The sequence below is a fragment of the Lethenteron reissneri genome, chromosome 39, assembly GCF_015708825.2.
Source record: "Lethenteron reissneri isolate LAM-NWPU_2019-01 chromosome 39, ASM1570882v1, whole genome shotgun sequence".
Lineage (NCBI taxonomy): Eukaryota > Metazoa > Chordata > Hyperoartia > Petromyzontiformes > Petromyzontidae > Lethenteron > Lethenteron reissneri.
The window spans coordinates 8,616,537-8,628,922 of NC_083817.1; the positions used below are offsets into that span (position 1 = coordinate 8,616,537).

General features: G+C 50.6%; 1 protein-coding gene across 3 annotated transcripts in view; it reads left to right on the forward strand.

Moving 5' to 3' along the window:
• Positions 1-12,386, forward strand: part of LOC133352061 (inaD-like protein) — a 162,973-nt gene that overhangs the window by 125,045 nt on the left and 25,542 nt on the right. For all 3 annotated transcript variants that reach the window (XM_061567789.1, XM_061567788.1, XM_061567790.1), the window contains 5 exons: positions 1,876-1,981; positions 4,153-4,248; positions 5,077-5,172; positions 8,596-8,670; positions 11,365-11,506. In XM_061567789.1, coding sequence (XP_061423773.1) covers positions 1,876-1,981; positions 4,153-4,248; positions 5,077-5,172; positions 8,596-8,670; positions 11,365-11,506 — 515 coding nt within the window. The remainder of the gene's footprint in view (positions 1-1,875; positions 1,982-4,152; positions 4,249-5,076; positions 5,173-8,595; positions 8,671-11,364; positions 11,507-12,386) is intronic.

A 12,386-nucleotide genomic window follows, 5' to 3' on the forward strand; every position in this document is an offset into this window, starting at 1 on the left:
TGACAGTGGGGGGAGAGAGACAGAGAGAGCGATTGAGCCGGTGCGTTTCTCCGTGGTCAATTTTCAATTTCCAAGGCGCCTGCTCGCTTCCTGGTTTGCCATCGCACAGAAGGTGGGCGGCAGCAAATGGATTCAAGACATGGCCTCCCTCCTCCTCCGTGCTTTGCCCTCCCAGAACCGCCTCCCACAAACGTCATGCGTTCGTTCGTTCGTTTGTCCGTTCGCTTGCGCTCGCGTTCACACCGAACTGGAGACGGCTTACCTGCAACCACCAAACGTTTTGTCACGAAATTGAAATCAGCTTCCCATGCTGTGCATGCGTGCACGCGTGAGGGGGGGAGCGGTAGTGTAGTGGTTAGCTCACTGCGCTATGGACCCTGCGACCTGAGTTTGATTCCCACTCACGGCCAACACCAGTGACAATTATCTAAACTCATCCTGGGTCGATTCAGCCTCAAATGAGTACCTGGTGCGGTGCGTAGGCGGCCGTGTGTGGTGCTGGCCATCCCCTTGTGTGCCGTGCCGGCCTTCATAGGTGCTAGCTAACAGTACTTATCCCAACAGTCAGTTAAGGCTACACACATTTTTGTTTTGGGCGTATGCGCGCAGCACGCACGTCCCCAAAATCATATTGTAAAAAGAAAAATGCAACGTTTTTCACGCGTGAAATTATTTCAGTCCGCATGTGAGCAATTGTGCGAGAGCGTGTGTGCGTGCGTGCGACTGAAAGCCACCTGTTCAGACAAACTTGGCCGTGTGCGCGCGCGTCACGCGGTTGTGTTCAACGACTGAATGCGTTGTTAGGCTGCTGCGTACAACTTAACCCTTTCCTGTTCGGAGACGTCTCCGAGTTGCAGGGTGAGTCTCATTCACCGCTGAATCTCAGAGCGCGCAAGCGGTTCCGCGTTAGTTTTATTGAGAGAGGCACAGCGCCGCTGTTTTTACAGACACTGTATTCACGTAGCTGGCGCCAAACTAAGCCACGCGCTTTTCCCGCACGGCCTTGGTGGGAGCCTTGGTCTGTCATGGGAACGGAGCCGGAATAAATGGCCCTTGTAACAGTAATTGTAGCATTTTGCGACGTTTGCTTTTTTTAGATGCTATATTCATCCAATTTGTATTTATTTATCGAGAAAAGCCTCGCCAAAGAGTCCCCGAGGATCAATCTGTCAGAACGTCCTACAATGAGATGTTCGTCTGCATCTGTGTACCGTGTAGCAAACTGGCGTTCAAGGAGAACACCTGCACAGGTGAGGGGAAAACGCTGAAAAGTTTCTGCGCAGATACGTTCCAGAATCCGTTGCTGCAGAGCCATGCCGTAGCCACCTGTGTTTTCCTACAGGGTTCTAACGTGCGCGTATGACGCGTGCGTTTGTAATCCGAATTGGCTCTCGTTGGCGAACAGAAACCACGCCGTGTGAATCGAATCCAAGGCCTCGTGACGTTTGCTTACGCGAGCGTACGCGCGCTATGCCACCCAAATGTCTCTGCAAAAAAATGAGCCGTGACAGCTGAACTTGCGCTCTCGAAAGCATGTGATGGCCGTTGTAAAACAGCCCCCGCGTACAGTACACAAAGCAACCGAGTGACACAAATTGGCCTTTGAAAAAAAAAAAAACCACATGCAACGGACATCCTAGCGGCTTGCACAGCGTCCCAACGCCCCAACTCGCTCTCGTTCCGGGAGCCCGTCCGTCGTTACTCGCCGGAGCCTCGAGCCGTTTCTTTTTTTTTCACTTTCACCGAAACCCAATAAATCACATGTGCATCTATTATTCACGAGGCTCCTGCCCGAGCTGGAGCGGGGGAAAGAGCGCGGTTGGAAACCCCGCTGTCGACGATGTGCGCTCATGTCCTCGCGCCCTCCTGCTGCAGGAACAAGGATGCCCTCAACCAGATGGCCGTGCCTCCCATCCGGAGCCCCCTTCCCATCTCCATCTCCGCCCCGTCCAGCGCTCACTCCGGGGCGAGATCGCTCGAGGTGAGGTTTCCCTCGAGATTGCTCCGGATTGCACTTGGTCGTTCTCGTGCCCGGTCTCTCCCCCCCCCGTGCACACCCCCTCCCCTCTCCCCTGTGCCCCCCCACCACCCTCCCCACACACTAAATGCAGGCGTTTTGAACGATGACCCTGACATTTTTTTTTTTTGCTCGCTCGCTCGCTCTGTTGCACATGCGCGCTCGCTCCCTTTTAAATAGGTCAGCGGCTTAGTCTCGCACCACTGTCGCTTTTTTAACCGGTATCTGATGCTCATCCACAGGCTGACTTATAGTGGGGAGGGGTGGGGCGGGGGTGGGGTGGGGGGGAATACAGCCTCCACTCAATCATCTGCTGGATGATGGCACCTCTGATTAGCACGGTTGGTTCCGTACGGTGCGAAAGAGGTTCAACATGCATACAATGATACCGTGGCGGTTGTGCGGGTTGTTAGGCCATGCTTCGCCCCTCACCCCCCCAATGGTCGGTGTGGGTTGCTGACGGAGGGGGTGGAAGGGCGGTGGGCTGCTTACTTGACCGGTTCATCCGTCGTTTGTGAACGACGTGAGCCGTGGTCAGGGAACCGAACCTCGCTTTCAGCGGTTTCGGAGCACAGTTTGCGAACCGCTACATCGCCACTCTCCAGGATGAATAATTAAATAGTGCCGTGTATAACTCGCATAGGAATTCAAATATTGATTCTTAGAGCATCTTAATGCAAAGCCACCTTAGTATGTTGACATTCATGGGGATTGCGGGGGTGGTTGTGACGGCACGGGGGCGGGGAGGGGAGGCCTTCATCCAGCAGTGGATGAACAAATCAAATAAATCAGTGATTCCTAACCATCAGTTTAACACGTAGGATTTCGCAAACAATACTATCCATAATATTGGCGAAACGTCGTACTCGAATTGTAAATGTTGTGGGTTTACTCTCCAACACACCGGTGTGCTGAACTAGTAACGTTGCCATGTTTTGTTTACGTTACAAACCTTACTAATTGGTTGTGTCGGATGGTGGCGAGTTCAACTACACATTTCTATGAACGTGATCTAACCCAAAAAAACTATTATGGATTCCTAACCGTGCTGAACCCGTGTATCATTGCCAACTCTCAATAGCGGTAGGTGTTGGTGAACTTTCATGCAACAAGATAAATCCGGTGTTTTGTGAAACCAAATGTTATCTGCAACAGTTCCATGGACCTATTCCCCCGCTGCCTTGCAGAGCACCCAGGGGTTGCTCGGACCAGAGGTTTAGAACCACTGCACTGGATGATGATGACCAATCACGAGATCTTTATTTTACTTGCCGATATCGCCCTCATTAAAGTCGGTCGACCATTGGCGGCATGGAAGGTTGAAGCCCGGGGAGGTCGACCATGAAGCGAATCGGCCGATGCAGTCACCTGATGCGCATCAAAGATTCGGCGGCGTGCGAGTGGTGCGGCCACGGATGCCAAACCGTGGACAGCGCATCGTAAACATCCCGCCGCTGCTGCTGCTGCTGTCTTCCCTCTCCTTTAAAGGAGGAACGGACGAGAACTCCTCTACTTCTGAACAGACAATTGAGTGGATAACAAATTCACCTTATGGCGGGACCCCGGGGTCCCATAAGGCCCCAGCTCTCGCGTAAACATTACATTATAATGTAAACAAAAACTTGGCTCTTTTGCACCAATGGGTTTGAAGGATGGTGGCAAGTGTTGTCTTGTTAAACTATGCCTTTAAAACTGAAAGCTACTTACCTGCAGTACCTCTATTTAAATACACTATCGAAAAAATAATTTACACCCCTCTGTCAATCATCGTGTTTCTCAGTGTGGATTTGTGAACACACTTTATAAACAGTACGTAAAATTGTACGTGTTTTCAATGCGCTGTTCATATTGTAACAAGCGTTTCTACGAATGTTACTCTACAGAGTAGTGGGTCGCCGCTCCTCTTATCCACATTGATACGAGCGGTATGTGGGGACTATGGCTTAACCGCAAAACATAAACCTATCTGCACATATGCATACGGACAAGAGAAGTATCATGAAACAGGAGGAATTGCCACTGAGCCATTTCTCTCTCTCTCAGTTGCTACGTGTTGGGCTACAATCGCCTAGCGTCACCATCTCTCTCGCCCGTGGCATTTCCCTTCTCTGTCTGCCCTCTCTCTCTCTTATCAGAGCCACAGCTCGGCAGCCTCCTCAGGCCAGGCACCCCTACGACCCAAAGGGGACTTCTCCTCCTTCCCAGACGTGCACGATGTCGTTGTGACTAAGGTGAGTGTACACCTTTCGTCTGTGTCGCTAATCGCATCGGTGATGTGCACAGTTATTTAGTAAAAAAAAATGTTATGCTATCCACCCAAAGTTGAAAATGTTTATGCACGAGCAATCTGTGTGTGTGCTGGCCACCCCCACCCCTTCATGTGCTGTGCTGGCCTTCATAGGTGCTCTCTACCAGCACTTGCCCCTAAGGCTATACGGATGATCTTTGTCAGTGTGTGCACGTGTTGGTGTGTGTATTGTGGGGAGCGGTAGTGTAGCGGTTAGCACGCTGCGCTATAAACCCGACGACCCGGGTTCGATTCCTGCTCACGGCCAACACCAGTGACGATTATCAGAACCAATGCCAGGCCTCCCCTAGGTCGCCTCAGCCTCAAATGAGTAAATGGTGCGGTGTGTAAACATCGCCCCACTGGGGAGACAAAGGCGGTCGGGCGTGGTGCTGGCCACCCACCCCCTCGCGTACCGTTCCGGCCTTCATAGGTGCTCGCTAACAGCACTTGCCCCTACAGTCTGTTAAGGCTACACGGCGGATATTTTTTTTCTTTTATTATATACACCACTACGTAGTTGGTGGCAGCCGCCCTTCGGCAACCAACTTGGAACAGTGGGAATCACAGGTGGTGCTGCATCTGCCTGTCATCTCAGTCAACCTGCGTCTGTCCCATAACCTCTTTCCGGCGATCCTTGGAAACACTTCACGTAGCCTCAAAAGTTCACCTAGGCTGACACAGGAGCTGCGGGTGACGTCACTGTCACTGAGAGTGGTGCCCATTGTTGTTATCGTGCTGTTGTCAACAATTTGCTGCGCCCTTGCTGCAGGAGGAGAGTGGAGGCATCGGTGTCTCTCTGAGCCAGGAGGGATCGACCGAGGGATTGTCAGTGAAAAGCCTCGAGCAGAACACAGCTGCTGCAAAGGTCAGCTGATACGGCACTAAACAAAAACTAAACTATTTTTATTTTACCAGGTAAGGCCCGCTGAGCTATATAAGTCTTTTTCATAAGTGACCTGTCCACGAATGATAGGTCAACGAAGTGGCTTATCACGTGGAAATGTATATTCAGCTAAATACTGTTAAGCGCACGTTGTTTCTAAATGTGGAGGGGAAAACCAGGGGACTCGGAGAAAAATCCACGAAACCACGGGGGAGAGAGACACGCAAACTCCAAATAAACAGGCGGCAGAGCCGGGATCGAACCCACAACCTCCTGTATACCAGGCGAGGTAGTTAACATCTCGCCACCGCAGTGCCCGACACAGCAAGACGTCAATCAGACTTCTCGTAGGATTATATCGTAACACTCCCGACACAGCTTCATGCTCGCTCTCCCGTGTGTTTACCGGCTGCTGCCCCCTACCCCTCCCCGTGTGCTGTTCGGCTTGATGTCCGACGTTTCATTCCACGTGCTGGAAGCTTCTCCGAGGAGCTAAATTTGAAACGCGGGGACAGCCCCGCCGGAGAGATGTACAGGTTTTATTTTTTTACATCTTCTTTTTTTAACCATGCTTCATCACAATGAGCAGTGCGGGTTGGTGAAGGGGAAGGGTGCACCCATGGCCAGTTCAGATATCTCCCAAAATCAGAATATTTATTTGGACTGGAGGAAACTGATGAGCTCTTAAGCTCTTTTTCACGGATGTCCAGAAGGAAATCGCCGATGGTGTTCGCCTGCCATGCCCGGGAATCAAATTCAGTTTGATGGGTTCATACTACAGTGTGCTAACTGCTATGCTACCGCTGTATCTACACAGTCGTATGTTTGTGTGTTAGTTGAACTTGTTTAGCACCGTACGTAGCCAACCGTGATAATCATAGGTGCGGGGGGGGGGGGGGACAAAAAAATGAACCCGTTAAAAAAAAGTGTTTCACTATAAATCCTTTATATGCGTGGCGGCTAGAGTCCTCTCGTCCTCTGGCTTGAGATGGCTGCCACCTATGGGTCAGATGATTATCTGCCAGCATTAAGCAATTGGTAATTCATTTTTTTTTTCCCTAAACAGTGTAACATTTTGGAAAAAAATTTTCACGAAAATTAATTGTCACGCACAACGAGTCTGTGTGCAAAATGTCAGCTCGATTGGATCACGGGAAGTAGGTTAAAAAACGACCTAAATAATTTGCACGGTCGTAAGCAAGCAAGCACGCAAGCACGCAAGCAAGCAAACTTAATATAAAGGATTTAAAAATAAATGCAGTTCTAAAGAAATGAGTTTTCTGGTGGCGTTCTAATACGGCATAAACACTTTTCCTTCTCCGGCCACTTTGCGTAATCGTTTCACCCCTTTACTGACGGTTATTTTGCCTTCATGTTAATCATTCGTTCTATCAACGTCATTACACAGTAGTGTGCTTCACAAAACTTGATCCGTCAAGCTGCAAACAGACGAATTCTCAGTGACCTGCCCTCGCGAGTGATGATGTCAAGCGTTCTTAAACGTACACTTTTATATAGACAAACGATATGCTTCGCCAATTTTCCTGCCGGGGGAATCGAACTGTAAACTGTTGTGCAAAGTGTCCCACGTTGATTACACACTCTGGCCCACTAAATGCAATTGTTATGAAATATATCTCATGTCACATCGTCTGAGCTGAGTCGGTGCCCATTGACAGGTGGTTTCCATCACTTCCATTCTCCCCGGCAGAATCTTCATCGTAATTGTGCTTAGATATGGCCCCCCCAATACACACCTTGCTTGGAGCCATTGGCATTCTCCACCTCTTCACCTTCCCATCGCACCGTCTGACTCATTCCAAGTGACAACCACATGCCGTGCGTGTCTCATCCTTCCGCGCCGTCTAACATCGGCTCGCGTAGCTCATCGCCCCACCCCGCCTGCCGGAGCATTCCGCGCCTGCGTCCTCGCTCGCCTGTCCGTCGTTCGACTTTGGTTTGCCCCGTCGCTTTAATCGTTTCTCAAAAGATGTCTTCGGCGATCCGATTCCGTTTTCTCACTTGGGGTCGGCACATCTGGCCACTTCGGTGACTGTGCTCGCATGGTCAGTGTGGGTTGGTGGTGAAGGCATAGAAGTACAGTACAATACAACCTTGGATTTTGCTTCGCTGTCTACCACGTAGCCCTCCACCCACCCCTGCCCCTCTGCCGCCCTCGCAAGGCATTAACCAGGCTCTCAGGCAGCATCCAATTAGCACGGTTGGCTACGTATGGTGCGAGTGAAGTTCCACATACATACGTACATACACGCTCGTTTTCCCCAGGAAAGCTCAATGAGTCTCAAGACTCATTCAGCGAGAGCCCTGATCGTTTTTCACAGTAGGGGGGAGGGGGGGGGGGGTGGGCGGAAATTGCCCCGTGCTTCCCGAGTGAATAATTTGCGAGTGTTTTTTTTAATGTAGCAAATTTGGAACCATGACGCGCGGCATACGATGGCCTACGCTTCTTCGAAGGACATCACGGCATCTCGAACGTGGATGGCACGCACCCTGTGGTTAGTCCACCCGCAGCACTAATCGGGGCAGCCCGTTGAATTCGAGCCTCTGCAGAACACTCCACCGCCGTTAGTCGGGAGGAATTTTAATAATTTACTTTTTTTCAGGCGCCTTGGTATATGGTAAAAGTGCCGTCTCCAACTTTGATCCACCTCTGTGGCCTCTCTGTGTGCCGTGAAGAAGTGGCATTGCCTAAGACAATCCCCTATTATAGACTCTTCCTCTCAGGGCCGCCACGGTGTTGTTCACGAACAGCGTTGGGTTTGTTGTGTTGCCGCTGGGCCACGTCTGCCGCCACCCCTCGTTGAAGCGGCATTATCCGGAGCCGCGTGACCGTACCACTTATCCCTGCGAGCATAGATCCATTTCCATTAGGATCAGCCTTCAATTATCCCCATATGCCCGAAGTGTGCTCCAGTATGTGGAGCCTCTAATTGCTATCGGTACGACCGTCCCGAGTTAAAAGCCACCCATTCCAGTCTTGATGGAAATAAAAAAACACCACTTGCAATAATGACATCATCAGCCGTCGTCTACACACTGCCGAACATAGGGCCCCCTCCGCAAGCCATCACCACGCTTCGCTCTCCTGGATGTGTGTACGCGTGTTGAACCTCTTCTGCACCGTACGTAGCCAACCGTGGCAATCGGAGGCGCGGCAAAATGTACTTTCGGATGTGCGACGCAACAATCCGTCCCGCTTCGTTTCTCGCTCCGTCTCTTTCGCGGTGGACGTCCTCTCGGGCTCGTTTCCCCTCCTCCGGCTGACGGGGCCCCTCCTCAGTGACGCGTTCTGCAGGTGCTAGATCAAGGCCGCGATGGTGGTGGTGGTGAGGATGATGGCGATGATGACCTCGTGGCCGTGTTTGTGTCGCGTCCCACACACAGGGTGGCCGGCTGAAGGTGGGAGACCGCATCCTGGCCGTGAATGGGGAACCTGTTCTGGGCCAAACGGCCGACAAGGTGAGAATTTTTTTAATTTTTCAATCACGTTTGCTGGAGCACAGGTTCCAAAACACCACGTGGCCAGCAACAAATATAACTCCTGAAGGTTTAATGGACAAGAGGAAATAAGTGTCTTGAATTGAGCAAGGTTATAAGAGACGATGGGAGGGAATTCGAAGGTGCGAGGAAAGATTGAGACAGAGAAGTGTTGTGACCTGCAGTGTGGTAAGTGGGTAAGTGAGTGGGTGAGTGAGTGGGTGAGCGAGTGACTGAGTCGGTGAGTGAGTGAGTGTGTGAGTGAGTGTTTTCACCTGTAGTGCGGTGGTTGAACACAGTGTGGTGGATGAGACAACGGTCAGCCTGGTATAAAACGTGCTCAACATGGGTGGAGGAATCAATGAGCTAAGTTCGTGGCGATTGAAGACACTGCGAGTGATTATCGTGAATGGACGAGTGCTGGATGGTTCTATCAAGTCCGGTTGTGGTCGCAACCGAGTGCTCCACCACACCACACGTGAAAGAACATTGTTCCTACTTGAGTCAAATTCTGCCTCTATGTAGCTCGTGGTGATAATTGTACAGTAATAGAGAAGGTTTTGGCAGGGGAAGGAGATGGCATTCGGGCCATGAGATGTAGCGCAAGTGCAGACTCATCGTGGATTTAAAGCACTCTCATCTTTCATGCGTCGGACGGTCGGGATTTGATATCTAGAGCTGTAAATGTCCAATAAATTGATGAGTTCATGATAAAATGCATAACAGGGTGCTGAGTTAAAGGGCAAGGTGTTGCCAGCTGATAAGTATATACTTGCATTCTGCATTTATATGGGTATTATCTGCGGGCAAAATAAATTTTCCTTTTAATTTAATGTAGGAAAAAAATACATGTTGAAGGTTTTCATTAATTTAACAGCATAAATAATGTACGCGACGCTAAATTGTACCGTGGTGGAATAACCCTTTGCAGGAGCCCTCTGATGGATGGTCTTTGAATGTTTATTTCAAAGTCCATTTTGCTTTCAATTCGTTTCCCTTCCCCCCCCCCAAATTTATTTGCCACTCGGCAACAACGACAACACAGCAGCGAATAACATGACAACCCCTCTCTACCTTAGCATCAGGCATTCAGGCAGCGTTGAGACAGTGGTGGAAATTCCAAATTCCTACATTGGAGAATGACCAGTTAATCTTTTGGGTGACCAAATAAAACAATGATAATAAATCAACATACCAGCTTTTAGTGCAATGCAATCATCAATCCACTGCTGGATGCAGGCCGCCCCAAGCTGTCTCCATCTGTCATTGTCATGCGATGCAGCGATCCATTTGGTACCCGCACATGAGCCGATGTCATCGCTTCATCTCCGCGGCTGCCTTCCTCCTCGGGCGTGTTCCACTTTTCGGCTGCCACTTCGCCGCTACTTTGACCATCGGCCATCATCCCTCCGAGCGATGTGCCCTACCCAAGCACACTTTTCTTAACGGTTCAACGCGATGCACCTAACTTGGCTATTTTATGCTCTGATCCACATTATTTATACATATCCCATGAGAGGCACTCCAATCGGCGGGGTTCATGTCGCGTCTGTGGGCAGCTGAATTTCACGATGCCGCACAGAAACACTGGAGCACGTTCACTGCAGTTTTTTTGCTCCTTATTTATTTATTTACATTTTACGGGAAATAGCTCACTGAGCTATGTAGCTCTCTTTCAGAAGCGACCTGGCCACAGGCTCAACGAAGTGGCTTATCATGCAGAAATGTATCGCAGCCAAATACTCTAAACGCATGTTTCTAAATGTGGAGGGAAAAACCGGAGTACCCAGAGAAAAATCCACACGAACTCCAAATTTAGGCGTCAGCGTCGGGATCGAACCAACAACCTCCTGTGTGCCAGGCGAGGTAGTTAACATCTCGCCACCACAGCTTCCTTGCTGAGACCATCAAAGCCATTGCACACAAGGGTGCCCTTTCACCCCAAGTGCTCACCATTGGGTTTAAACTCTGCAGCTCAGACTGAGAGACTCATTGCTTTGACCTGGGTCTCACAGCCCCCACGAGCCATCCACTCGCCTTCGACGAACACTTTTTTTAATTTCATCCGTGACCTGCCAGTCGGCAATGACAGCTTGGTGTTTAAGAGTTTGAGACGTGGGTCAGGGACCTGTGGCCCACGTGACTCTTTCATTCTGCCTGCCAGCCACGTGAGATCTGGCTCTTTGAAACGGCCCGCAAGCATTATTGATCTGCTACCGCGAGAATCTTAGTTCTGGAGGGGGAATAGTTTTCCTTCCCGGTCGCGCTGCGTTTGTAATTTTAGCACGCTCAGACACATCACTTTAAAGGGGGGGCGGGGGCGGGGCCTGTTTCATCTCGGTTGACACGAATGTTATATTTTTTTGCATGATCGGACCTCAAAATACTTTTGGCAGGTTAACACCCACGTTTGCAATCTTGGATAACGTCATTGGGTAATGCCGTCGTGTGTGTATTAACGCACGGTTGCCCGCGAGAGGTTTGTGAAAATGCTGTTCGCCCGGGGGAAAGGTTTCTGCACTACCCTCGTTTAAGACGATGTCCCTGGGCGAGGGGCGGGGTGGGGGCTGGGTGGGTGGGGGGTACGTTTGCACACGAGGGCCGATAAGATCTGAATGTAATTTTCTTTGCCTCTGGTTATCCTGTGCCCCACCCCACCACGACCGCTGGCACCAGGTGCAGCAGCTGATGCGGCAGGACCCGGACCCGTCGGTCACGCTGACGGTGAGCTCGCGGGACGAGCGGAACTTCCCCCAGGTGCCCACCACGCTCGCCGTGCCGCCAACCACAACCCAGCCGCCGCCTTCCGCCGCCCCCAGTGAGTTATTGCGCCGACGCCCGGACCAGACGAAGTTGTGACCTTTCGTGGAAGGGAACGGCCAACAGAAGTGGACATTGCAGAAACATCTACTTTTGAGGCCCGTTCAATTGATCTCCGGTCCACGCAATAAGGGCGGCAGTGATTTTCTCACCCACCCTGCTTACGGAGAGTAATGTTCGTCGCTTGACAAGGCAAATTGAATTTTTTGTTCATTTTTTAGAGATAGAATTTAGCCAAATCGAGCGCGAGAACCAAATTTCACATGACAGGTTCTTTTGGTCAGTAATCGGTTATCCAGGCCAACCATGCTAATCGGAGGTACGGGGGAAGGACAACAAACTAAACTAAGCAGTTATAAATAAATTAGTTTTCAATCTAGATGATTTAAAAGTGCACAGCTCGGAAGGAAGAACATTCCAGACGGCCGCAAAAGTGCATCTGAAAGCGCGCGATGCAGTGGCCTTTTTTATTCGACGGTAGGCAAAAGCCGCTGCGAGGATGACCGGAGTTTGCATGATGGTTTATGCCCCAATATGAGATCAGCAAGGTATTGTGGTTCATTTATATTGTGGGTTGCGTGGCCAGGTATCCTGCATTGTGGGTGTTGTGCGCACGGCGCGCTCTTGCTTGTCAGGAAAGTGCCGTTCTGGAGTCACGGTTCCGCCGGAGCAATTGTAGGCAAATTGGACATGGCGGTGAAATTGGCTGACTTCATGTACCGCGCCAAGCTGCCGAGTCAGAACGTTTAGCAACCATAAAAGCCCAAAATTATGTTTTTGTTAAGTTTCGTGGTTATAAACCGTGCCCCCTCCCCCCCTCCCCACTGTGCTGTAATTCCCTTACCGTGGAATTGCAGAGAAATCCTCCACTTAAGCCA